At 46.5% G+C, this 27,551-nt stretch overlaps 1 protein-coding gene across 1 annotated transcript in view; it reads left to right on the plus strand.

The window, feature by feature from the left end:
- The window catches only part of HCN4 (hyperpolarization activated cyclic nucleotide gated potassium channel 4), a 112,130-nt gene extending 91,890 nt beyond the window's left edge, over window positions 1-20,240 (plus strand). Inside the window, exons 7-8 of the mRNA XM_067305484.1 lie at window positions 800-964; window positions 18,658-20,240. Of these exons, the coding sequence (XP_067161585.1) occupies window positions 800-964; window positions 18,658-20,240 (1,748 nt within the window). The remainder of the gene's footprint in view (window positions 1-799; window positions 965-18,657) is intronic.
- The last annotated feature ends 7,311 nt before the right edge of the window (window positions 20,241-27,551 follow it).

The following is a 27,551-nucleotide window of genomic DNA, read 5'->3' on the forward strand; positions in this document are numbered from 1 at the left end:
AATATTCTGTCTTTAGGTCACACCAACTGTCTTTATGTGCCTGCCTTTGGTGCCCAGACTGTGTGTAATCAGTGGGAAAGCAGGACTCAGGAGCTCTCCACTGAGCGTTCAAGGAGCATCTGTGCCCAAATGAGGCTTGTATGGCGGAGTCAGGGGCTCTCTGTTCTGTCAGCAGCTGAGCACCCTCCTAGGAGTGGCTGCCTGCAGTGTAAATACACCAAGGGTTAGTAATAAATGGGTGCCACAAACCTGGCTTAACCTGACAATCTCTAGGCTTGTAGCACATCTACAGATAACTTCCAAGTGTCTTTGCCAAGACAAATGTTCGCAGTGTGGGGATCGCAGTTACTACCGAAGCACCAGGGCCACAGGTCAGCACAGAGTCTCTACTGAAAATCTGGAGAGAGTTAGCTTCAGTGAGGGCACGGCATGACCTTCTGCTCCCTGTGCCCCTGAGGAGCTGGAGGAAGACAGCCTCTCCACTCTGAATGCACAAATGATATCTTTGACAATCCACCATAACAAAACGTGACTGGCTAATTAGATGAGCAAAATCCCTGAGGTGCAATTGTATGCAGCAGCTGCCACAACTGAGCCCCCTGGTATTTTTTTTTCCTGATGTTATTGCATATGGAGAACATTTTCACTGTTCATGTTTTCAGTCGGAAAGCAGGTAGGCTCCAGTTAGAGAGGAGGCTGGGTGGCAGACAGGACTGCCTGTGAGTGGCAGTGGGAGGTCTTGTATTACAGGGATGATGGTGTCTGTCCCCACCTTCTCAAGCTGGGTCTTTCATTGCAGAGATTTGCCTGCTGACCCGTGGCCGGCGCACAGCCAGCGTGCGAGCTGATACCTACTGCCGGCTCTACTCCCTCTCAGTGGACAACTTCAATGAGGTGCTGGAAGAGTATCCCATGATGCGGCGAGCTTTTGAAACAGTGGCACTGGACAGGCTGGACAGAATTGGTAAGAAGAAAGTGTGATGGTCCCCTTCCCACTGCCTGCTGCCCTGGCACTCCATCCCCAGACTTGATCCTTTCTTCCTTAGCTGGAGTTGTGAACTGAAGGAGATCCTAGCCTGTCTCTCCTTTCCTGACTTCAGCTTCTTCTAGGAGCCCTGTTAACAAGCAGCTGAATCCACATTCTTCTCTCTCTCTCTCTCTCTTACACATACGCACTTCAACCTGCTCCTGCATCCGTTTGTTTCCATTTCCAAGAGGTCTTTTTAAGAAACAGAGACCTGCAGTCTGAGCTCTCAGGGTCATGTTGGTGAGTTCACTAGCTTTTGAATTTTAGCTCAGAATGTGCAAATGCCCACAGCCTCCAAGGCTCAAAAGAAAACAGGCCAGACTCTGACCACCAAGTCCTGCAAGCCAACCCCAGAATTCAGTGAAATGTTCTGTGGCAGAAATCATGCCTCAGCATTAGGGCTTGGCTGTTTTTTAGAGTGTGGCCTGAGCTATGGTATGACTGGTTAGTAGTATTAATTTTTTTAACAACCACATAGATGGGGAGCAATCTCCTTCCCTCGTACATTGGTACCATAGTGGCTTTTTGTTGGACCCCTGTTTCTCTAATCAATCATAGCTAAAAAACAACTGGAGAAATAGAAAGTTCTGTAGGGAAGGGAAAGCTTGGGATGCTTTCTGATCCAAATGAGACTCTTGTGCAAAACCGTCAGCAAAACACAAGTGCGAAGCACCTGTCCGTTAGAGTCCAACTATAAACATATTCAATAGAAATCAGTGCCTGATAGAACATGGGACAAGTAATTAAACATTCCACACCCCAAAGTAAACACTATTAACCAAAGACTAATTCTGGATTGTAGCACCTCGTAGTGACCCATGCCAGGATGCTGTCCTGCCTGTGGGAGACATCACCTGTGCTGCGAACCTCATTGTCTAGCTAGAGAAGACCAGGGTACAATTCCCTGGCACAGCTAGAGACGCTTAACTGAGATTAACTGACTTGCACAAGGTCGTGCAAGAAGTCTTTGCAGAGCTGAGGACTGAGCATTTCAGAGTCACAGTCCAACTTCTTTAGTTTCTTATTATGCATCTCTTAAAGCTGCACTCATTTTCGTTGCTTTTCAGAATCAAAAAGGTCAGTGCAGGTCTGAGCACAATGTAGAAGGCGAACAGGATAATGCGGGGAGGGGGGTAGGGAGGTAGCTGGCATCCCAGCAAGGGGTGCGGTGCCTCTAGGGCTTTTCATGCCAGGAACATTGTATTCTGTGCATCTCATTACCTGCTGCAAATCGGAAAGTCTGACCCCCGAGGAAAAGGTTATGAGCTAAATATGTACAGTTTGGCAAAACCCACACTAATGAGGCCTTCGTGTAAGTGGCAACAGTCCCATCACTTGGGTTATTCAAATTAAACTGAACAAACTGCTAGAAAATGTAATGTCAGGCACAAGGGAAGGGCCAGCTTGACTTTGTTATCTCAGATTCTCTGAGATTAGATGGTTACGGCTGCTCAGCCCTCCTTGCCTTACGCTCTCTGTGACTGCGCATACAAGTGGGCAGGGTGTCCTGTGCTCTTTGCCCTTTACTTTGTGTGCAGCTGCACATGTGACTAAAATTCACAGAAAATGAAGCAGAAACTGCTTTTCAGTAGTCGTGCAGCACTTAGCGGAGCTTCCCAAAACCACTGTGAAATTAGCTAAATCCATGGATGCTTAACCTGCAGTGAGCTCCACAGCTGGGATGACACCAGTACCTGAATGAACCAGTTTGAAGCTATCATCTCAGGTATGTCCTCTCCTGCTGCAGACTGTGTGAGCAATAGCCCCCATGGAAGAGAAAAGCCCAGATGTAGCTCAGATGAGATACTTGGGATCTGAGTTTCAGCTGACCTCCTGGAGATGGAGATGGACTGTGCATTTATAAATTGTTAGGTCCCATCGTTGTCAGCCTCTGAACCCCTAAAACATAACAACAGCTTTTGGGGAATCAGGTAGGAAAGGGGGTGACAGACAGATAGCCCCAGTCAGACTGAGTTCCTATGGAAGAGTTTCCACCAGTCAGTGGATCACTGCAGAGAATCACTGCTGGACTGTTTGCTTAGACAAATGTCATCTGTACAGCTGCTAGGGAGGCATGTGGGCCTTGAGATTGCCTGAAATAGCAACTCTGTCAGCAATCAGCAGTCAGGCCAGATCCCCAGGAGAAAAGGCAGGGAAGCTGGAGGTGTGGGAGAGGCGTTCCAGATCAAGGAGCAGGATCTGGTTTGATCGCTGGCTGCGTCGCAGGCACTCAGCGCTGTGATCTGCACACCAGCCCCTGTTCTGCCATTTGGATGGTGGCTGGAGTGGCTGAGCATTGCTCTCCTTTCACTCTTCCCTGGAGCGGACTTGAAGGAGAGAGAGCGTCTCATTGATGCCCTTCCAGACTATGTCTCCACATCAGAGAACTTCCCAAAGTTCTTCCACCTTTCTCACACTGCTTTGCTGCTGCCAGCATGTGAATGGATTGTGTTCATTCTTCATATAGCAGCAGGACAAGACAGTGTTATTCTCCCCAGTTTACAGAGTAATCACAGCCCAGGGCTGCTCAGAGCTATCCAGCTGCCCAGTTGCTGTTGCTTTCAATGCCAGAAACAGTTGAGCACCTTTCAAGATATGGATCAAAGCGATTTGCCCAAAGTAGCACTGAAAGTCAATGTTATGGCAGGGAATTTTACAAATGAAAGAACTGAGGCATAGGGAAATGATAAAGTCAACCCGCTCAAGATCACAGTGGGTCAGTGGCATTATGAAGAATAAACTTTGCCAGTTCCACTCCTAATCCTGCAAGCCCAAGGCAGTGCTCTCTTTCCACAGCTCCATCAGAGCTATGTCTGAGCTATTTTTGTGATGTTGCCTGAGTTTCCAAGGAACAACACTTAGACCCTGAGTCAGACCACTCATCTGGGGCATTTCAATGCAGACAGCCTTTTTGGCATAGAGCCCTTTTCCATTTTCAGCACAGAGGCAAGCCCAGAAGCTTGGCAGAAGCCAGGCAGAAACCTTCACATCAGTGCTGCTGTGGGAAACCTTTCTTGCAGTGATGGTCGAGGGGAGAAGCTGCTCCTTTTAGCTCTGCTTTCTGAACCAGCATAAAGAGCCTCACATGCTTCTTCCCCTAGGAGAAATTCCCTTCCACATGTAGCTGCAAAAGGTCAACATAAGGTCAGAAGGTGGCATACAGCTACTGGAATAACGGGCCCTTTGGGGCAGAGCTTGGGCATTGTCCTCCCCTGGTTTTGGCACTCTGCTGACCTGAGACAAATCAGTCCCTGTGCCATATAGAAAGTGCAAACCTGCAGAGTCATACACTCGAAAATCCTAGTGCTGCCCCTGTTTCCCTGGCAATGAGAACTGAGAGCTGGCTACTCTCCCAAATATTCTTCATCCTCTACCATTGCAAAATACCCTGTTGTGCCCAACACACTCTGACTGGAATTTCCCAAAAGAGCCTAGGAAATTATGCACCTCCTGCTGAAACTGGCAGACCCCTTGGAGACCCCTGTTTTTATAAAAACGGCATTTCTTCACTTTCCACTGAAATGTGCACCATCTGGAGAGAGCTGTGCAACAGCATGCTACTGTTTAGGGAAGTCACGAGCTGAGACTCTGAAAGTAGAGGGATTATTATAGGGGGCTGAGGATAAGGAACAGAGATTCATAAAAGCCAGGTACGAACAGAAGCAGGAACATATTTTTGGTTCATGATATGTTCAGCTCAGCATCTGCACACAAGACGGAAGCAAATGGGAGCATTTATTCAAGTCAGTCGTGCATTCACTAACTCCCTTCTCCGCAGCTGACAGCATGTCCTTGAGAAGCCCATGCCTCGCTGAGTTCATGAAAAGATTCAGAGGGATCTATCCATGTTCTGGTACCAGGATAGACTCATCAAGTATTCTCCCTGTGCAGTGAGGAAGCAAGAGGGCAGGGAGAAAAATCTCCGTCCATCCGGTCACAATGACTGGAGAGGTGTTTACAGGATTAGCCGCTATACAGGGGATTTGGAGAGCATGGTCTAAGCTCGTCTAGGTAGCAGAGGGACAGGATGAGAACATGAAGACCCCATTCCTTGAAGCACCAGGAGCAGTGCTGCTTGACTGGAGGTGAAATGAGGCATTCACTTTGTGCAGCAAATGCCGTTTGAAAGCCTGTGGCTAGACAGAGCGGGGAAGAGAGGGGCAGATGCACCCTGCGCTGTGTGTCCCCATCGCTTCCTGCTGGTAGATGTGCAGTGCCACAGCAGGAAGGGCACAGCCCCCCGGAGTGCTGTCAGCTGCATCGATGGCTCTGGCAAAGAGCTTGTTGATGTATCCTGCTAACCTCTGCTGTTAATGAGAATTGATGCTGGCATCCTGCCTGGGTCATGCACGTCTGGGGAAGAGGTTTCCCGGGTGTTTTGCACTTGCAGAGTTCTTTAAAGACTGAAAGGGATTATTCTCCAAGAATTGACTAAGGCCTGGATTCTGCAAAGATTTGTGTCCCTGCTTAACTCTGTTCTCGGGGTAATTTCAAACTCTAAAGAACTCCGCAGGCTGCAGAAAATCACATGCATAACTCTCCACAGGCTCAGGACCCGAAGACTGAGACTCAAGGAAATTAGACTAATATATCACTGATTAAACTTTCCTCTTTTTCTTGTTCTTGACTGAGCTGTAAAATTTTTCTTAATATTTGTATGTTGAAATGATTTGATCGTTTCTCCAGTGAGTACTTCTTTGTCTGCCCAGCCTTTGTGAATAGTCCCAGTTTGTGATGTGTCAGGCAGTTACATAAGTCGCATGATTCTGTTCCCTGACTGGCTTTGAAACTGGCTTTCGGTGACCACTGAAGCTTAAAATTAGATTTTCACAAGTATTTGCGCTTGTAAAACACAACCACTCAAATGTTCAGTGAAAGTAAGTACAGTACGGGTTGTGAATATTGTCATATCAAAGTTCATTGATGAGTTCAAAAATATTGGGGGGCAATTATTTTCCATTGTTTGTTATGCTGTAATAAATATCATAGATGTCTTCCATACAGCTGCTTACCGTCCATATCAAGGTCACTGGTGAGAGCTGAGAGCATATTCTGAAGCCAAAGAAAGTTATTTTTTCAGTTTCTTCAGGAATTTCTCACTCCCAGTAGCCTGAAATGTATATATTTTGATACAAGGATCCTAGTTAACACTGGATTAAGAGTGTCTTGCATTTCCTCCAGGCACTGCAGTTGCTAAAAAACAAAGAAAAGCTAAGACCACACAATACCAGTCTCTAAATATTAACCCAACAGTATTTTGTTGATAGTAGTGTTATGGTACAAGAGTGTCTGTTCAAGAGATTGTAGTAGTAGAAGTGGTAAAAGCTTTGCCATGTAGACAAGCCACAGAAATAGTTGTTCCTAAGCTTTTTCACTGGACACCCTATTTCTCAGCTCATGATCACACTTCTGCAATTGAAAACCTGTTGGGTTTGCACCCCGCTTGCCTAGGTCATGACTAATACTCTGGGATCTGCTGCCTCAGAGGATTGGCTGGTCTGATGTTAGGTAGGTGAACTGTGAATTAGAAGATCTGGGATCTGTGCCAAGCTCTGCCACAGACTCCCTGTGTGACTTTGTCACGTCTTTGCTCTGTGCTTCAGCTCCTCATCTCTTCTACAGGGAAAATAATAGTAACTAAAGGTGGAGCTCAGTCTCTGAATGCTTCTTAGCTGCCTACTCCCTCATATCAGGTGCCATGCAAAATCTTATGAATAAATGAAAGGGATTAAAATGTGTATATGTAAAACAATATGTACTCAGCATAAAGTTTACACTGTATCCATATTACAGTCCCAGATTTGTTCACCTTGCTCGGGTGAGTAACCCCAAAGAGCAGCACATATGAGATGAGCAAGCAGATTTGATCATAAGGCTACATTAGTTCTTATTTAAGGCTGCTGATAGAGACACAGGTGATTTAAAGATACAAGTTCCTGTGGCTCAGGATTAATATATAGTTTTAGAATGTGTGTGCTTTGGGGGAAAGTTTTATTTCAAAATCACACTGAAGGCTGCCCAGCCCTTTAAATAGGCAGAATCTTGTTACCCAACTACTGAGCAGCTGACAGCAGTGGCTAACAAGTGATAACACAGGTTCTCCTGTACTGTGTCCTCTCCAGTCAACTGAATAACCCCCACACATAGCTGTTTATGAGGAATCAGAGTTCAAATACCACTGTGCTCTCTTGACTAGAAACCCTTTCCCATCATTTCCAACACTACAGTGCAGACATCTGCATCTGAATCAGTCTTAACTTCTTTTATGGTCAGCAGAGAGAAATGGCATTTCTAGAGTGTGATTTATCTTCTCCTACAGTGGCTATCTAAAATGGCTTAGGTGGATCATACCCTGGGAATGCTATCTAGCTCAGACATAGGTGTTTGCAGGTTAGGAGCTTGAAGTTAAGCAGGACTTAGGTGTTTAAATTTCTTTTAATTTTGAAGGGCAGGCCCAGACTCAGAGTATTGTGTGTTTAGCCTAAGCAAAAATATCAACAACCCACCAGCCATGACTGAGGGCAAATGATTTCAGCTTAATGAAGATGAACTGGAAATTTTGATTATGGAAATACCCTATCTCATGCAACTCTAGAAGGAAAACAAAGCCTAAGACACCCCAGTAAGAGGCAGTAGGAACTGATAAATGAGATCTCAGGAGACCTGCAGCTGACCTTGTAGGTGACCTTGGTCACATCAGTTTTTCCCAAACAAGTCTACCTTACGGGGTGCAAGTTCTCTGGGAAGAGTTGGGTCTTTTAGGCAGGTGTCACAAGTACCACAAAAGGATACTTGGGAGACACCAAGCAGGACCGATTTTGAGGGAGAGAGTTGGGGGGGGTAGGAGATGCAATATATTTGTTTCACCATCTCCATGAGTCCCCTGAGGCACCAGATTATTTTTACTTTTGAGAGAGCCACATCCACAATTACTGCCTATTTGCAGGAAAATAAAAAACCTGTTCAGATAACATTTTTCCCAGTCCAACACCTTTTTAAATAATTTTCAAACACCTCTTTAATTACATAAAGTAGGACCTGCTTCCTTCCTGCACCTCTAAACTTGGGAAACTCGTCCTGCCTTGAGTGCACTCCAGTAGCTATCTGCAGACCACACTGCAAAGCACACAACTGGCAGAAAACCAGTGCCAGAATGTCATCAGTCCAGAGTCCGCCAGGATGTGTCCCTCTCACAGCTGTCAGCTCCTGTAGGGCACTGCGAATTGAGTGCAGGAGCTTTGGCTCCAGGCTCAAGCACTCCTGCCACTTGAGGAGAAGAAGACTCTCTGGCTCTAGTCTCCAGCAATAGGTAATGGCCAGGACACTGTGCTTCAGGCAGCACAGGGCATCACAAACACTCCAGAATTGCACAGTTCTTACACCCGTTCATGTATATTCACAAAATATTTGCTCTGTATGTTCTGTGTTTGTTCTACAGAGCTGTGTATGATGGGAATAAGTGTAAAGAGCAGGAGGGAAGAACATCATAGGCTTAATTTAATTTAAATGTTGTTTAACTATTATGAGATTTATCAGATGATACATTTTTCTCTATGTATCATTTGACCTACAGCAGTTTAGCCCAGTTAAAGGTTACGTTCTATCTCTTGAAAGAGGTGCCGCTTACTTAGGGAGATCTCTAATAGGTTTATGGGAGAGGGGATGCAATCAGTAAGGCTTGAGCTGTACAGGGAGGGAAAACCTCCTCTTGGAAAAATAGGGAATTGTCCATTTTAAACTTTAAACTAATTATTGTTTGTTAAGATGGTAATAAGACAACTGATTCAGTTCACTGTTCCAGTCCAACAGGCTCTACCCTGATACAATTCATTTCCCTTTCCATATAGGGTCTGGCTTTCCTGCAATACACCCATATGTACAGGTTTAGCTCCAGACAGGCTTGGTGAGGACAAAGCAGGGGAGAAGGGGATGTTGTTCTACTTAAATGTGCCACCAGAGTTCAAATGGTATGGCTTTAGCAAGAGAGAAATGCAACTACTGTAGAGCAGTTTGTCAAGAACTGCACGTCAAGTCTGTAGTGTATTCACATAGCCAGATTCTCAGAAAAGTTAATCTAAATTAATTTCTAGAGCAGATTTGTTAAGTGCACTCAACTTCTGTGTGGATGCTCTTATTCAGAATTGAAGCTGCTGAGATTGAGCTGACCTTTACATGATAGTTAATGCAGTTTACTACGGGTTAATTTTGAGAGAAATTTAAGAGAAAGTCGGGCTTGATTAGGAAAAAAGCATGTATACTAGGAGTTAAGAATTATTTTGAAATCACTGATCCAGCTAATTTCCCTGTATACACGGATTCTAAGGCTCTGACAGTGGCAAGAGCTGGTGGAGACCCTCCAGCCAACATCGTCCCATTGCAGAAGGGTTCCCCGGGGGCGCAGAAGCAGCTGTGGCAAGCTGCCAGCGTGATGAGTACGTCCAGGGCTGCTTTGCCTGCAGTTGCCAGTTGCTGTATTGCCCCTCTGGGGACGATGGCAGCAAGGTGAATTACGACCAGCCCAGAACCCAGGTAACCCATAAGCGGAGGAGGGCAAGACCACCTTCATACCTGCACTGTGCTGTGAGCTTCTTGCTGCAACCAGCGATCTGAGGGGGGTATTTAGCACCCCGTCGCATGAATAATAAGAAGAGAACGGGCCTTGGAGAAGTAACCATGTGGCAGGGGGTGGCCACTTTGACAGCAGGCCAGGGCATAAGCCAGCCTAATAAAGTGAGATTATTTCAAATACATGCAAATTCAGAAAGCAATTCAGTGGCCTGAATTCTTAAACTGCAGCCGGTGGACTTAGACAGAATGAAAAGAGAAATGAACATAAAGTCACAGCTAATTTCCCCTGTGTCTGTGCAGAATTTTAACAACAGAAAGCTGATTTTGATATTTTGATAGAAGAATTATTGTTGAGTGCTGGCTCTTTTTATGAAATCACATGGCCCTTTCTCCGTTTTTCTTTGTGTGCTATCTGCAGCTGAGGATATCTGACTTGGCAATTCTTTGTTAAGGGAGCAACATCTATTAGTTTAGTCTCCACAATTTCACAAACCCCAATCCACTTCAAAGCTCTGGCAGCTTTGCTAGAAGCATCTTTCAGGCTCTAAATCTCTTCTCTTTTCCTGTGTTTAATCCATTGTTGCAGTGAGAAAAATTGGGGGACGGATTAGAATCCACAGTACTAGTTAATGTTATTTATTTTTGTCTAGCCATGGAAAAAAAACATATGGTGCTAGGAGCTGTACAAAGGGAATAAAAAAATGAATTGTGCTGTTGAGTCCTTATAGTCTAAGTACATTAACTGTGCTCCTGTTGCTCTGTTAGCTGGCACTTACACAGCTCCCTCAGTCCTGTTCAGAGGTACATCCAGCCTAAGTAGCTGCTTGGGAATCATCCAGTCCTCCCCTCCTCAGGTTGTCACACGCCGCTTGCCCTACAGAAACTCCTGTGAGTAGAGACTTGTCCCTTGACACAAAAAAGGCTGCTTATCTCTCTTCTGTAGCAGGGTAAGGGGCCTTGAACTACAACACCTCAGAGTAACCAAGCACGGGGAGCTGCAATATGGGGTAGCTGCTGATGGCTCCCATGCCGGCTACGTAGCGCCTAAGTGAGCGCTGAGACTTGTGTCTCCTGGGGAGGATGCAGAGTAGGAGTTTTGGGAGGCAGGGACATGGGATGATAGGGGCAGGGAACATGTGTCCTAAGCAGTTAGGAAGAAAAGAGAATGGGGCTGTAGGTCTCCCTGAGGAAAGAAAGGGGGTTAAGAGTGAAGAACTCAGGAGACATAGGACTGGGAATGGTGAGCTGTGTCAGCCGTGGAAGAGGCTCTTGGGAGAGAGGACAGGCATCTTAACTCTTTTAAAAAATAATTGGGCCTCTGAGTCCAAATTTCGCTTGGGGTCCTGCTCCGGCTGAGGCTCTCCCTATGTACAGAGGTCAGAGGTCTGCTGAGGTTAAGGAATGGCTTCCATGAGCTCAGGTCAGTGTGGCTGTGATTTTGGATAAAAGGGATCTGAGCTTGGTTTCTGCTGCTGCATGAATGCCTCTAAAACGTCCCCAGGTGCTTAGAGACATATAACTGCCTGCTCCACCAGAAGCACTAAAGCAGCACAAGGCAGGGAAAGGTGAAAAGCAGTGCTTTTCCCCCATAAAAGCAGATGAGACGTTTAGAGACAGATGTGTGGAAGCATTTACCTAGCAGCTCTTCACCTCAGAGGACCTGAGTCCAGATCTGAGCAGGATTTTGTAACGTGGCAGAATGATTTGGAAAGATGTGATCCACCCAGGGCCAACACTTAGAACAGCAGAAACAGTTTCTTCAGCAAAGGAGGCAGAGAGTTCCTTGCCTTGGGAATCATCCCTTAGCAAGGACACCACACTAAGTTGCAGCGCCCAGCTTTAAATATATCCCCTACTGTAGCCACACACACACACACACACACACACACACACACACGTCAAAACAGTTCTTGTAGCTCTCCCCCGAGCTCTGCAAGAGCGGGAGTTGCTGAAATGGAATTAATTCCTTGTTCTCTATAAACCAATGTCTTTGGGGAGCTGAATTTGGTGATGTCAGTGTAGTCTCATGGAGAAGCTGGGTGACTTCAAAGCCTCCCCTAAGCCTTGCAGAATGAGTAGCTTTCCTGAGGAGGTGGCCCCTGCTCCAGACCCAGCCTTTCGCCACACATCCCAAACACAGCACAGCTTTCCAGGGTTTCAGCTCTGGGGCTGGCAACAGCCCTTTAAAATTCTTGGAGACTGACTTGATGTCCAAAGGCTTCCAAACTCTGATTAATCAATACTCATGGCAACGCCCCATCCCCAGTGTCTACTCACATGAAGATCATCCAGGGGTCCATTCCTGATTTATTTGGAGAGTGCCCAGGAGCATGAATCAGGGCTCTCCTGTGCTGTATCATGTACAAATACAGAACAGGAAGACAGTCCCCGAATCCAGAGCTCACAAATAGAGCTGGAGAGAAATTTTCTGATGAAACAAAGGTGTATTAAAATTATTGATCTCCAAATGCCTCAGGTTTCACCAGTTTCCCCCAAGAGCTGTTCCCAGCAGCAGAACTTGAAAACCCCAAGTCTCAGGTTGGCCTAGGGTCCTAGATTGTCTTATAGACCGGATAGACAGACTTCTCCAGTGCCAGGACGCCAAGGTCAACATCCTTTACATTTTGACATTTCCAAAACAAAACATTTGCTGGATTTCCAGTTCATGGCACATGTCAACAAAATGTAATGAATTAAAATTACTGCTTTCCTTAGAATCACAATAAATTTGCATAGTATTTGGGGGTTTAGAGGCCATGCTTGGGTGGATTGTTTATTCGAGTATCTTAGACTTTGCTCAGCATTTTAGTTCCTGTGCCATAAACAGCATAGGAGGAGAAACTCCTGATAACATATAGCCTCTGTGCTTCCATGATTAAATTGAAGGGGAAGCAAGATTGCCCCTTCCCCTCCCCTAATGAAGCCTCTCACTGGTGTAGCAAGACTACAGGACTCTATTGCAGTCATTGCAATTAGGGTTACACAGAGCCAGACTAATCAGCCATTCATTCCTCTGATTGCTGTATTTAGTGATCTCCTTTCGAGGCAGGTGCAGTGGCAATAAATCCAGGGCAGGAAAAATGAATTTGAAACTAAAGCAATTTCATAAATAAAATCAGGGGGAGAAATAATCTCAGAACCACTGGCCCCCAAGCAAACTCACTCCTCCTGTCTCATTCCAGTGTTGGCTTACGTTTCTTGCAGGACTTTAGTCAAACCTCCCAGGAAAATGTCTGTCCCAGCAGCACACTGCTGGGTGCCTGTTGTAAACTGGTGCTGGCTGGAAGGAGGCTTTCCCCCAGAAGCAACTGATAAGACTTATATCGCTGTGTAGAAGCATCATGTAAATGATGCAGTTAATTAGAGTGGTGGAAACAATTTTTCAGTCTGCTAGCCAATTACAATTTTGAAGAATGGTTTTGAAAAATTCCTCTCCCCTTCAAAAATAAAAAGGAACATTTTCAGTAATTCTGTAAAATGTTCTGGAGACATAAAAAGCAAAAATTTGAGATTTTCTTTGTAAAGCAGAAAAGAAATTAAAAATTGATCAAATGAAACAGTTTTGATAAATAATAGTTTTGTTTGACTTGGGCTGAGGAAAGTATTAAAATGTAGTGTAATTTCCAAGGAAGACTGAAATGTTCTGTTTAAAAATTAACAAAACAAAGCATTCCAGGGTTTTTGCTGGAATTATTTTGTCAGTGCAACATAAGTTTAAGGAGCTTTGATCAAATCATTTTTCAGTAAATAATACGCATGTTGGGAAGATGTTAGCAGGTTCTCTATTCAGTGCACTCCCAAGGATAACCAGGGTCTGCTGTTCAGCTCTTTCTGGGTTGTCAAGAGCTCCGGTTATGAAAACATCAGGCCGCGCAATTCATCCGTGCAGCTCTGATTAACATCACTCTGGGTTCTTGTCCAGATTGAGGGCAGCCGTGGAAATTACAGGCTATTCAAGCACAGACAAGCAAATCAGAAGCCAGAGACAGGTGACATGGAATTAAAGAGTGAGATGAGGTGTTCGCTGTGATGACGGAAACACAGAACAGTTGCTGGTATTGAGCTTTTTGGAAAGCTGCGTTAGCAACAGCTACAACATTTCTCATTCTTGTACCCCTAGCCATTCCTTCTCAGCCTGGTTTTCTCCAGTATGTTATCATGAGAGCAAATGTGGTAGGGCAGCTTTTTTGCCTGACTGCTTTGAACTCAGCATGCTGTCTCCCATCCGCATCCTGACCTTGCAGTGGTGCAGGATAGCTACAGATTGCCCATGCTGGGATTTGTACCTTCAACTCCAGAAAGAGGATGATTACAAACCTGCAGTCTGAATCCCTCTTTACCTCAAGTGTGCTGGCCAGATCCTTTCTTACCCATCAATTTTATGTAGATAGATTGTTCTTTTTCTCCTGACTTGGAATGATGAGTATTTCTGTTTCTGTTAAGCAGCTCTTTGGGATCCCATTTGTTTGCGAGTGTGTGTGTGATTCTAGAAGATACTGCCTGGAAAGCATTGCATATGCTCAGTCTGACTCCCTGATGCCCCATTCACTCCCTTTCATTGTATATTCACTGCAAAAATGCTCTGAGTTTAAAGCTGACATTCATACTCCCCCTGGTGTAACTGGCTACATGAACTGCAGGAAGAATCAGGATCTGTCTGCCATGGGGATACCCAGTGCTGGCTGTTCCAGTCTGGTATACAATAACACCAGCACTGTACAAATATCCTACACCAGCGCTTGCAGTGAAGCCAGGCTCTCCAGCCCCTCTGGAGCAGTACTGGATGCAGTAACGCAGCAGCTCAGAACGCTGTTTTCTGGCTTTGGCCTTCCACGGCTGGTGTTTCTTTCAAAGATAGCACCTGTCCATATGCCTTTCTGCTCTTTCGGAGGGAGTGATTAGCAGTGGGGAAAACACAAACGCATTAAGCATCCCAAAGCGCTACCCACAGCAGACATGTCCCCCAGGCACCAGTTGCAGATCCAGAATCAGACTTCTGCCAGCATTTCAGTGGTTTGGTTTTATGGTGCAGTTCAGCCTGCTGGAAAGGCTGACCAGGGAGCTGCAGATTTCAAGCTTTACCTGGTCTGAGCATTTGCACAGCCCTGTGCAAGGAACCTAAGTCAATAATTACCGTATCACACTCTTCTCAGTTGTTTTAACCACGTATCCTCCTTTATAAGAGATCCATTCTCGATTTTAAAATGTGAAAGAATACCCCTTGGTTTGTTCTTCCAGTGCTTAGCTACTATTACGATTAATCTGCTCCTTAGTTTTCATCTGGACTTGTCAAAAAACAAATTCTACACCAACCCCTGTGATAGCATCACCTCTTCTATGAGAAAAAGCTGAATACATTGTACTTCCTTATCTGTTGATGTTTTCCAAGTCTGATTCTTGTGGATATTTTCTGTGCTTTTTCAAGTTTGCAGCCAGCCACTAGAACTGGGACATTGCACTGTATGCCAGTGGTCCTCCTAGCATTATATGTGGTAGTGACTAGTATCTCCCTTCTTCTGCTTGATAATTTCCTCCTTATTTGTGCAATGTGTCCCACCTTTTGTTGGAGGTAGCTTTGGAACTCAGCTAGTTAGATTCAAGACCCCACCAAGCCTTTTTCAGAATTACTGCTTTTCAGGACACCGGCTACCCTCTTCTGAGTGTGGTTTAAGTAAGTTCTCTGCTACCAGTTGTTTGATTTTACAGCTGGCTACAGTAAGAGTCATGTCCTTAAACTCTAACTCTTCATCTGTTACAGATATAAAAGATAATACACCATACTGTAAAAAAACCCACCAATCTGGGTGTCATCTGTGCACAAAGATCTGAGCTCTGACTAGCATGGGGTTGAAAGGCGATTTCTCTGGAATCTTACTGGGAACTACTCCACAGTATGGCCAGCCACGCTTAACCATTCCTTCTTGCAAACTGTCAGCTGACCAGCTTAAACTCTATTTAGTAGGGGTGCAGCTAGCATATGCAAGATTGAAGCTTCTTCTCAGAGTATCTGATGGGATAAAGTCAAATATCACACCGTGGGCTTAGTCAACAGTTGACTTATCATGAAAGTTGTGGTTTCATGAAAGAGTGGAGACAAGTTTAATGGACAAGCCTTTGTTTGTAAGAAACTTGTAATTTGGCATGAGCTGTGCTGCCAGCCTTTAATTTTTAAAGGATGACATGATTTGGGGATTAAAATTCAGAAAGAGAAGCCCTTCCAGATCCAGGCCTCCATTCAATACCTGCAGCTCTCTCGTGCTCTGTAAATCCCCTGTGGCTGGCAGGATGCTGTCTGTTTGCTCTGGTCCTGAATAGGAACCAGAAGTGAGCAGACAGGAGCCAGCAGAAATGACATTTGAATCAGAGCAGAGGTTTGCTAGGGGGTGCAGAGCCTGAGGATACATTTGGTTCAGGAGGAAGGTTAATACAGCTTTTGCTCTGATACAAACTGGCTGGTGCTTCTTCTAGAGGTGACCCTTCTACACGCACCCCCTGAGCTTCAGCCACAAAATGAGCTGTGTACAGACACACAACCAGGGAGCCCAGCATGCAAACACACACACACACACACACACACACACACACACACACACACACAGAGCTGTGCGTGTAGTAGGCTGAACCCTTCAACTCCTACCAGCCTCAAGAAGCAAAAGCTAAAGGGAAGCCCATATGCAGGTGCTGTCATCCGGTCAAACTGGCATATGTTGTCAGGGTGCAGGGTCCTTGAAAAGGCAAGCACAGGACATCTAATGAACCCTATTTTTGTAAGAAAATCATTCAATCCAGTGTATAGGCACTAGCTCCTCATAAATCAATGCCATTATAGTTACCCATTTTCAGAATGTTAGGGGAATGCAGATACGAAAGCTGTTGTGCAGAGCGCCTGTCTACATCAGAAATCCTCTCCTTGGAGAAGGCATTGTGCTCTAGTGAAAGGGCATCACTGGCAGCACTCCTCCCCTGCACTGAGTGGTTTGGTCCTTCACTCCAGGAGCGTGTCCCTTCAGTGCTAGGTGCGCTCTAAGGCCAGACAAACTCATTACGCCATATTTTCCAGCCCACTGAAAAGATAAAGTGCTGAACTAATATTTTGCTGCAGGCTAAAATGTCCAGCTGGAACATGAGGTTCACTGGCCTGTAGTTTCCTTAAAGTTGGGGCTAGAAGTTCACAACCACGTAAGATGGTAACTGCAGCATGTCTGAGGGCTCTCACTTGGGCCAGCTGAGCTTTTCTGGCATGTGATGTCCTTCTGTCCCTTATTCACAGGGAAATTTCCCTTCAGCTAGAAACAAGTGCTTGACTTTCTTCCTCCTAGGGAGCTGCGAGCCTTAGGATGAAGTCCTGGCCCCACTGGAGTCAATGGCAAAACTTTCAGTAACCTCACTGGAGCCAGGATTTCACCCATAATGGTTTGCAATGTGCCGTGAGATTCTCAGATAGCAAGTTTTAACCATGACCTTAACATTTCAGTACTCCTAGATATTGAAGGACCGTCCTTATTAAGGAAAAAGACATGCATTTAAATGACTTGGGAGGGGAGAATGTTTCTTTTGAACCCTGGGATGGTTTGAGATCAGAGCTAAGCATCCAAATCCCAAGGACCTCTCTATCCTCCTATTCCATTTCCTAAAGAGTAAAGCTACAAGTGGGCCAGTTCACACAGGGAACAGTGTGATCTGTTCCTGGCTGCAGTGGATCTCCCCATGCTTTCTCCACAGGTCCTCTCCTGTTCCTGGACTGTATCACTTGCAAAGACCCTCTAGGATGGGGAAAGGGGGCTTTCATTCATAATCTTTCACATTGCTCCAACATGTGTCCTTGCTGGAGTTTGGCCTAGCACAGAGTGTAAAATAGGGCACTGTCTGGGGGATACTGTATTTTTCCACAAACCTTAGCTTGGCAGCTGAGCCCTTTCTGCTGGGAACACTCCATGCGCATGAGTTGCTCTCTTGGTGCTCAGTCACTGGAGGCTTTTCCTCTGCAAAGCAGGAACTGAAGAGCCAGCTCACTAGCTTAGCAAGGGTGCACTGAGCAATGAGGAGTAACGTGATGAGAGCAGGAATCTGGGATTCAATTTGTCATGAAACCTGAGATAAATCACTTTGCTGATCTGTGCCTGGCTTTGCCCAATAGAAGAGGATGATGGGGTGATTATTTTCAAGCATAACAAGATCTTGAGTGCAACAGAAGTGCTGGGCATTAGCTAAGGACACATTAATGAAAGGCCCAATTAACATAAATAAATCGAACAGACCTACATTTCAGCTGAGGATTTCTTCCATGAGCAATCTGAAGCTGAGTATATAGTATATAATTCCAGAGAACAGTGGGCTACATCTTTGGGAAAGTATCAGGCTTCTTCAAGAAAAACTTGCAGTATTTGGTCCTAGTTTCAGCAATATTTTGTAGAATATGTTTGATTGCAAAAGCTCTCTGTTACACTGTATAAGGGCCAGGACTTGAATCTGGGACAAAGTAGGAACAAACACCAAACTTCACCTGCAAGACAAGTTTGACCTGCATAGATGAGATGGCTCCAAGCCTGCTTGGATGAAATAGTTAACAATTTACCAGACTGGTATGAGATTTCAAAGTGAACAAGTTCATTGAGACAGATAAAGCAACTGGAGAGTTGCTGAAGACTCAGGCAGGCTTCACTGGAACTATGTTGTTAAGGTTTTTCTTTGCAAACATAAAAATTGCAGTCTTCTGTTCTCTTTTTAGATTGTGAAGCACAAAATGAGAACCTTCCAGATTTATGGTTTTTTACTACCAGTCTCCCAAACTCCTCAATATTGACTCTGCTGTCTAAGACAGAGTCCTGTAAGGCATGGTTTTGTGGGATCTTTTAAGTCTATCGGTCATACCACAAAAGCAGAAGATGGGTTGTGTGCCATCTTGTTGCTGGAGCAAATAGACTGTGACAACACAGTTTCCTTACAAAGGTAGAAGGTAGACAGTGCCAACAATTTGAGGAAAGTCTGGCATGAATCTTTGAGGATGCCTCCTTTGCTTTTACATATCAGAATCACTCTTTCTCTTTCCACTTTCTCTACAGGTAAGAAAAATTCCATTCTGCTGCATAAAGTCCAACATGACCTCAATTCGGGTGTTTTCAACTACCAGGAGAATGAGATCATCCAGCAGATTGTGCAGCACGACAGAGAGATGGCACACTGTGCTCACAATGTCCAGGCTGCTGCTGCCGCTGCTGCTGCAGCTGCATCCACACCCACCCCTGTCATCTGGACTCCACTGATCCAGGCGCCCCTGCAAGCTGCAGCAGCCACCACGTCTGTCGCTATAGCTCTGACCCACCACCCTCGTCTCCCAACAGCCATCTTCCGTCCTCCAGTGTCTGTCTTGGGTTCCTTGGGACAGCAATCCAGTCAGACTCCAAGACAGCTGAAAAGGCTTCAGTCTCTAATCCCATCAACTGGACCTTCTGCTGTAGGCTCTCCCTCCAGTACTCCATCCCAGCTGCATACACCAGGAGCAGAAACCCCTTCATCCTCTTCCTTCCACATCCAGCAGCTCGCAGGATTCTCAGCCTCTGCCGGCTTAGGCCAGTTCCACCAGGCCTCAGTGGGATCCCCTCCAGCTGGCTCCAGCCAGCCAGCTTTGAGTGGCACATCCTCAGTGGGACTGAACCAGTTCCAACAAGCATCTTCTGGATCACCATTAGGGACAGGTCAACCCATGCAGCAGCAGCAGCAACAGCAGCAGCAGCCACCCCTTTCCAGCAGTGGATTTGGGCACTTCCAGCAAGCCACAACTAGCTCCCCATCGACATCATTCACCCAGCTCTCATCAAATTCACCCCCCAGTCTTCTCAACCAGTTTCAGCCCACCACAAGACCACCGCAGGGGGGACAGTTACAGCAGCTCTCGGGCAGTGGGACTTTGGGGGGAATTAATCACTTCCAACCCCCTCCTTCTTCCAATTCTCCATCCTCCAGCCTAAGCCAGCTGGCACAGGCCTCTGGTGGTCCATCCTCAGGCCTGTGCCAAACACATCCAAGTGCATTAGGATCTTTAACTGGAACGATAGCCCAGCTCCACCAAGAAAGGTCACCTTTTGCCTCCATGTCTCCACTACAACAGTCTGGTGTTGCCTCTCCGTGTTATACCCCTTCTGGCCTTAGTCCTCCTAGTCAGAGCCCAGTGGCAACAAGAACTTTTCAGTGTGGCCCTGCCGGGGCCTCAGGCTCTCACGGATCTCTGCTTCTGTCTCAGACCGCCAGCCCACCTCCTCAGATCCTGCAGTCCAAGAGCACGCCACCCCTGCCACCAGGACGTCTGAGCCAGGACATCAAGCTGATCTCTGCTTCCCAGCCATCATTGCCCCAAGAGCTGGCTCAGACGCTGAGCCAAAGTTCTCCTCATTCCTCTAGGGAATCCATTTCCAGCTTCTCTCCTTTCCCTGGTGGAGGGGCTGGACTTCTTGGGAAGCCTTGTAGCTCAATTCCTGGGCGTGTGACTTTACCACGTCAGATGTCCTCAGGTTCTTTACCACATCCACTGGTGTTTGGGGCCAGTGCTGCAGGCGCTACTTCTCTGACTGCTGGTGGGCGGAAAGAATCCATAGTGCTCACAGGGGATCTGGAACCTGTCAGATCCAAACTGCCCTCCAATTTGTGAGGAGTCCTTCTGAAAGCTGGTTATGTCAGCCGTGCAATTCAGTTCCTGATTAGACTTCATGAATCATTTTTTCTTTTTCTTTTTTTTCTCTTTTTTTCCCCATTTCTTTTCTTTAGGTTTAACTGTGATTAGAAATAAACAAAAATACAGAAAAAAACAACAAAAAAAGAAGATAACCAGGTATTCTTAGAGCTATAGATTTTTGGTCACTTGATTTTATAGAATATTTTAATACATGGAGCAAAAGGATATTGGAAAATTTAATCCAACGAGGTAACGCACAGACAAGGCATGTGCCTGAGCTGGAACATATGAATGATCAGCCATAGAAGCCACAAAAATGGTTTTCCTGTTGAGACAAAGATCCAAGGTTGACGTGGGCCATAAAAGGGAACATCAGGTCAGGCCCGTAGCTGGTGTATTTGGAACAGCTCTGGCTGGCCTCAGCTTCGCACCGCTTTGCACCAGCTGTGAACCTGGCCCGCAGCACCTAGATCTGGGGGGACTTGGATGGCTCACTGCGCACATAAGAAAGTTTCACTTCCTCCCAGGTTTTCTCCTGTGATCAGCAGGTTGCAGAGGAAGCAAGAAGAGGGGTGAGTTTCACTAATGCGGTCCCCTCTAGGGATTGCGGAAGGGCTGAGTTTTTGTTTGTCTCTTTCTTGGACTCCATCTGAAGAAGATAAAGGTGACCAGGAGATGGACGAGCCTGACTACAGATGCTTGTCTCTTTCTCGTTCCACTGATGCTCTAGTGGGAACAAGAAATAATACTTATAAGTGATAGGGAGAGCAGTGCATATCCCCGCTGTATTTCCATAAGCATCATGGGTTGTGGGAGGAGAAGTCCCATCTCTGTGCCAGCACGCCAGGCTGCTGGCCCCAGCGGAAGAGCCCAACCCTCAGCCTCTCCGTGGTTTGGAAGGCATGTGTGCTGCATTCCCAGTTGGGGTGTGCAAAGCAAGGGGAGGGATGGAGAAAGAGACAGCACTTTAACCTTCTCTCAGTCTTAATGTCTCAGTGTCCATGGGCTGACTGCTTTGAAAAGAACCGGGGAGAATAAGAGCCAAAAGAGGGGTTCAGTCACTCCAGCCCTCTTCCTCCTTAGCCCAGGGGAGTTTGAGCTTTGAGGCACTGAGGGTAATATTGGTGCCTAGCCAAAAATCCTTCAGATTTGCAACTATGTTTATACCATTAAAAAAGATTCAAACCAGAAATTTGGCCAGCCATGGTCCATGCTTCTCCTCTGATGGGGGGATTGAAATTGTTTGCTTGATTTCACCAGCAATAACAGCCTGCATTGGCTCTGGTCTCGCCCTGCAGTTGCAGCATCACTGGACACATCTGGGGCCTGGCAGGCTCCTTGAGCTGGATTTTTGGGGCTCCCCTGATTTAAGGCATTTAAAGTGGGAAGAAGACAGTAAGGGGCCATTGGGTGCACACAGCACCGAGAAGCTACAGCCTTTACCTCTAGAGCAAATGTCTCCCTTTCTTTTATTTCAATCCTTTCTTTCTGTTTTGTTTTTCCTTAGCCCAACAGGTGTCTCTGGCCACCTCACTATAAAAAGTCAGGTGCTCAACTTTTCTAACACTTGTTAGAAAAACATGTCCAGCCTCCCTCTGTTTCCAGCTATCACAAAGCACCTCCAGCCCACAGAAGGAAAGCAGGACTTGTGCAGCAGTGCCAAAACAACGTAATAATCATAATCACAATACAGATCCTGCTGGTCCCCCTTACCTCCACTCCCCCACTCTCTCCCAAAACATTGGCTGACAGCTGATTTTTATACCAAATTGTTTGCAAAACTCTGACATGTGCCTGTACCTTGAATGTTGCTGCAAGCATTACTGGGCATTCCTGATTCCATGTGCTTTGGTGGCTCAGAATTCAGATGTAATCATCAGCTTTGGTCTTCCTTAAAGGGTTAGGGGAAATCTAGAACTGTTTTTTTTCTACTAGCTACATAAAACTATATGTGTGTGAGTGTGTGTGGCAGGAGGTGTGTACACGTGTGTGTGTGTGTGTGTGTGTGTGTGTGTGTGTTTGTATAGGTACATATATATCTACACACATACTTTTATATGTATAGTATACAGTTATACACATATGTAAACTATTTATGCACCTGTGGAAGCACACACACACACACACACACACACACACACTCATATATATATATATATATATATATATATATATATCTCCTAGTTTTAAAATACATGTCAGTTTTGACCCTCCTGTAGGACTGATTGGCAGGTGATAATTACGGTGTACAGATCCTGCTTTTCTAAAATATGTACAGGTTCATCTTGAAACAGAATCTAATTGATGGAGGTGTAGCAGATTCACAGACCTCTCATATTCTCAAAGATAGCAGGCAATTTCTGGAAGGAAGACTCAGAATATCTTTTTAAGTTTAATATTTGCTTTAACAGTCTTGTTTCCCCACATGCTGGAGGGCCCCCTAGAGCGAGCATGGCAAGAGGTTGGGAGCTGAGCTGTCTGGTCCTGGGAATGCAATCGAACCAGGTGGGAAAAGTCTTCAGCTCAGCAATGCCAAGCCCTCATGGATGGCTGTCCTGTGACTACTGCATTGCTACTTGAATCTCAACAACCCCTGTGGACACTCAGACAAATGGAGGTGCACAGAAACACCTTGAGGGCTGTCTCTGGTAGACGTGCGTTCCATCCACCAGTCTGGTGAACATCCTTCATTCGGTTGAGTTCCTTTGCTTTGATTTCCATGGGGATATTGTTTGATTTTCCCGTTCTTAGCGGTGCAGTAGCCAATATTGAGTTACTCCGACTGGACCCCAGTCAACACTAGGCTTGTCTCAGTAGGTGGAACTATAATAATTATTATTGTTATTTTTTGTTTTATTTTGGGGGGAAGGGAGGGAAGAGTTCTAGGGGTGGGGTTTGCAATATAAAACACAATAAAAACCTTAGTAAATAAAAACATAAAAAAAAAAAAACCATTCCTCTGACTTGCTGTCTGTTTTGGGTGTTGAACTTCAGGCAATATGGGACTTAAAGAAGAAAAAAAAACTTGTGTGGCATTTCAGCTCTCTCTTTTGCACTGGAGACAGAAGATGTAGATTTTTGTCTCACTTCCTGCCTGTATTTTCCTAATGTCTCCATAGCTTTAGCAGTGTGTTTACCAGCTCCCACATTCCCACCTCACATATTCCTGTAGGAAAGAAAATTAAACCATTAACAGAAAAAGTTTAAAAAATTTGCCTATACTTGAATGTTTAACTTCATTACAAAAGGAGAAATCTGATGATAGTTGTTTTGCAAATGTATATCTGAAAAGCCCTCATGTTACTGGCAGATCTGGAACCTCTGACTGACTCTGTGATCCTTAGAGATAAGCCCAAGGAACCTTATGGCAGGAAACACACATTAACAACTTGGAACAGGGGCTATCACTGAAAGAAAAAAAAAAAAAAAAAAAAAAGGAGGGGGGAGAAAAGAAATAGCCATTTCCAGGCCTCAAACTAAACTGGATGATGGTGCCAAGGTCAGGACCTTAGGTATTTTAGGAAGATAAAACTAGCCTTGACTCTTATACTTCATTTCACTCCTGTGAGATCCTCTTTGAGTTTTTTGTCCAAACACACCCTAGGAAGTATGCACAAAATGGATGATTTGGGTCAGTAGCTCACACTGGAGCTGTATGTCCTCGTGCCCTCTCTTCATAGCCCAGAAGGTGTAGAGGAAAGCAGCCCAACTGCTGGAGTCCCACCTACAGCCTGCGGCAGCGAGGTGTAACGAGCCGCTGTGCTCCCTGCTTCCTCTCCTCTAACCTGCTGAAGCCAGGAGCCGCGCTAGATCTCTGCAGCGCCTCACCTCTGCCTTGCCGATGCTCTCACCTTCATTTTTCCGTCTCTGAAATCTCACTTTCTTGGTACCTTTTCATCCAATGGCTGCTTTTAGCCTTCTAACTTTACATCTCACCCAGCCTATGAAAGACTTAATTTGGTGACACATCAACAAGGTGTCTTTCCTGCTGGGATGAGAACTAGGTCCAGGACCTTCTTTACCAGGATTCCCAATGCCAGAGATGACAAAAATTGCTGGAACAATTTATTGAGGAAAGATTTATTGAATTTAAAGAATTATTGAGGAAAGAGAGCTGCAAGACAGGAAAGGAGCTGAAGTGTGAGATCAGGATTTTGCAGAGAGGGGTGTGCAGGGTCACGAGCACTGACTTCCAAGCAGGACCTCCTCTTTCACTCTCCCCTTTCTCCTCCACGTGCTTCTGATGCCACAGAAAAATAGGAAACCCTGTCAGTCTCCCTCCATCCGTCCTCTGATCTAGTCTGGCTCTCTATGAGCAGAGCTGGTCAGGAAAGAGTAAACCAAACATTTTCATCAGAGAATGCAGTTCCCTTGAAACCAGATGGCCCTGCCCTGGTAGGTCAGTTGCCTTGGAGCTTCACTGAGGGAAGAAATCCAAGCAGTAAGATGTTTGTTTGGCCTTTTGAAATGAAAGTCTGTTCCAGGCTTTTTTATTTTGAATGCTATTATTAAAGAGGAAACTGGGATTGAGTCAGTCCTGCCCAGTCAAAAAATTATTTAAATTATGTCTCAAGAAGATTTCAGGGGTTTTATGTTGGAGTAGAGTGAAATCCAAGTTTTGAAATCTTAAACAGCCCTGTGAAACCTGCCTTCTGTTCTCCACCAACCTCTAGCAGGGAGCCAAGATGCAGCCCTATGCCACAAGCTGCAGAAGGAAGGGCAGGACTGCATCAGGAGGAGCTCACAACACCCAGCCTTTGCGGAGAGCAGGGCAGATCACAGCTCACAGTAGCACACTAGCCTCCTGGTCCTCATGACAAGCATGACACCAGAGGAGTTGGTGGTGTGGCTTAGCTAATGGAGTCTAATCTTTTCTGCACCCAGAGCCAAATCCAGGCCAGTACCAGCACTGATGCAAGCAGCACTATCCAGCCAACATGTCCAAGGACAAGTTCCCTTGTACCTAAACAGAACAAGGACTAACCTGAGGGCCAGCATTTCAACACAGCTAGTAGTCATGTCTCTGCTCTAGGTCAGTGTGGATCAGGATGCACAGATAGCTTTTCCATGACCAAAGAAAAGCCCTGGCTCCAATCTCCAGAGGACCCAAGGAAGCCCCGCCAGCTGTAGGACTGCACACATGGAAGGGCTTGACTGGCTTAGCCTGTGCGTTGATGCCGCCTTACCTTACTGAAAGGACTCAAGACCACACACTTTCATGATATTCGTACATCGGCCGTCAGAAATCAAACTATTCAGACACCAGCACCAAGTACCTTCCTATCAATAGGTTTCTCCACCTCCTGTTCACTACTACCTCCCCTGCAGTGCCTTGTGAAGAGACAGCCCACTGGGGTGGGGGCTCGTGGCAGGAGAAGGCAAGATTGCCAGTTCTTGTGGCAGTTTGGCCAGGGATTTCATGGGAATCTCAGCCTTGTCCCTGGAAACTGTCCCTGACTGTATGCCTGCCCCATCTCCCATTTCTCCTAGAAAAGAGCAGTTGCTGGTTACGGGACAGAGGCAGGGGCTCCCAAACCAATACTTCCTAGAGCCAGTGAGAGATTTCGAGGTGGTGGGGAGAACAGAATTTCTGTCTGTTTTTGTCCTCCCCCCAGCAAAGCTTTTCTGCAAGCACTGGGACTGCCTGATCCCCTGCACCAGGCAACCTTGGACAGAGAGGAAAGCGATGCTGAAGCTGCAGTGAGAAGCAGGCTGAGGCTCAGCACTCTGAAATGAGGTTTTTCTTCCTCTTTGCAAACTCACTGAGCTGTTTGAACCAGCAAGATGGTAAGGTTCATTGAGCACAAAATGCTTTGGCACTGTGTGGACACCGGTCTGGCAAAACCCTCAGCTGACCCCTTCACGCAGCATTGTCCTCCAGCCACAGTCACTGCAGGAGGACCCCGAGACAGCCCTGAGCTATGTGTCTCCAGGTGGCCTGGCACCGGGGAGGAGCTGTGCATGCCCTGGCAAGCAGACAGCTGAGTCCTTCCTTTTTTTTAATATCTCCTCTGCAAATCCAGTGATCTGGCAGCACTGGGCACAAGACTGGTGAGCTCAGAGGAGGCAACAGGGAGTCTGCAAGGTACTTCAGTGGATGCCGAGGAGAAGAAAAAGGGATTTGCGTTTGTCCTATTCTCCTCCATGCTGGGGGAGACATTAGCAAGTTAGGAGCCTCTGCTTTAAAGAAATGAATACATCATAGTGTATATTTTATTTAAAAATCAAGAAAACCAAACACTGATAACAGCTTTTGCTCTTTCACTCCACTCAGCCTCAGGGGCCAAGCTTGTACCTGCCAGCCCTTGGGACTGGTGGGGCATGAGCTGCGAACTGCATGATCTGGCTTCTGCATCCCTGTTATTTTGTGGGAGAGCCAAACTTGGCAGGGAGAGGAGAGCTGCAGGAAAAGGCCTGGGTGACAGGACATGTGAGGGTGCAGCAGGAGGAAGGAATGGGAGGCTGAGGAAGATGGGGCTGAAGATCACTTTGGGATGTGCTGTTGAAGGGAAGCTGTCTGCAGGACGCTGCCTCCATTCACGCGTGGGACATGGCATGTAGAAGGCAAACGAAGGAGCTGCTCTAGGCCCAGTACCGCTTGCCCCGTCTCTCCCACTGCTGTTCCTCCACCTTCAGGCAGAAGCAGGAAGAGCTGGTGTCCAGGTGAGGAGACAATGTCTCACATTTCCACCCCTGCAGGATGGGGCAGGGCTTGTCCAACCCTGGGCCTGGCCCTGGGCCAGGGCTGAAGCAGGACTCCCAGGTGGAGCAGACCAAGCTGATCTGCAGCCCCTGAGGCCGGACTGCCCGTTACCCTACATGGGCACTGTGGAGAACATGGCCACCTCTGCCTTGTGGCCTGCATCAGCCCCACACAGAGGTGAAAGCTTGCAGAAATGAGGGACCCAAGGCCTCCCCAAGAACAGAGAAGTGGCCAGGGGCATGGAAGGTGAGGGCACATGCAGATGTTCATAGCCTTAAATGATGGGATGGCTGGACATCTTTCCAGGGAAGTTTATCTTTGCCGGCAGGCCACGTGCCCTGCAGGGACAAGGGTAGAGGGCAGGAATAGGGCTCTCCGGGGTGCAGGCACCAGCATGGGAGCAAAGGCCTGTAGCTGAGGCAGCTGGAGCCCAGCGCTCCGAGGGAGGGAAGGGAGAGGAGCCAGGGTGGGCCCCTCTGCCCAGCACCGGCGGGTGGCAGCCTCTGGTGAGGCGCCGTGGCCCTGCTCGCACTGAAAGGCTGACCAGGAGTTTCTGCTTCCCCTAGGCGAGGGCGGTGACACAG

This window comes from Apteryx mantelli, chromosome 15 (genome assembly GCF_036417845.1).
Source record: "Apteryx mantelli isolate bAptMan1 chromosome 15, bAptMan1.hap1, whole genome shotgun sequence".
Taxonomy (NCBI): Eukaryota; Metazoa; Chordata; class Aves; order Apterygiformes; family Apterygidae; genus Apteryx; species Apteryx mantelli.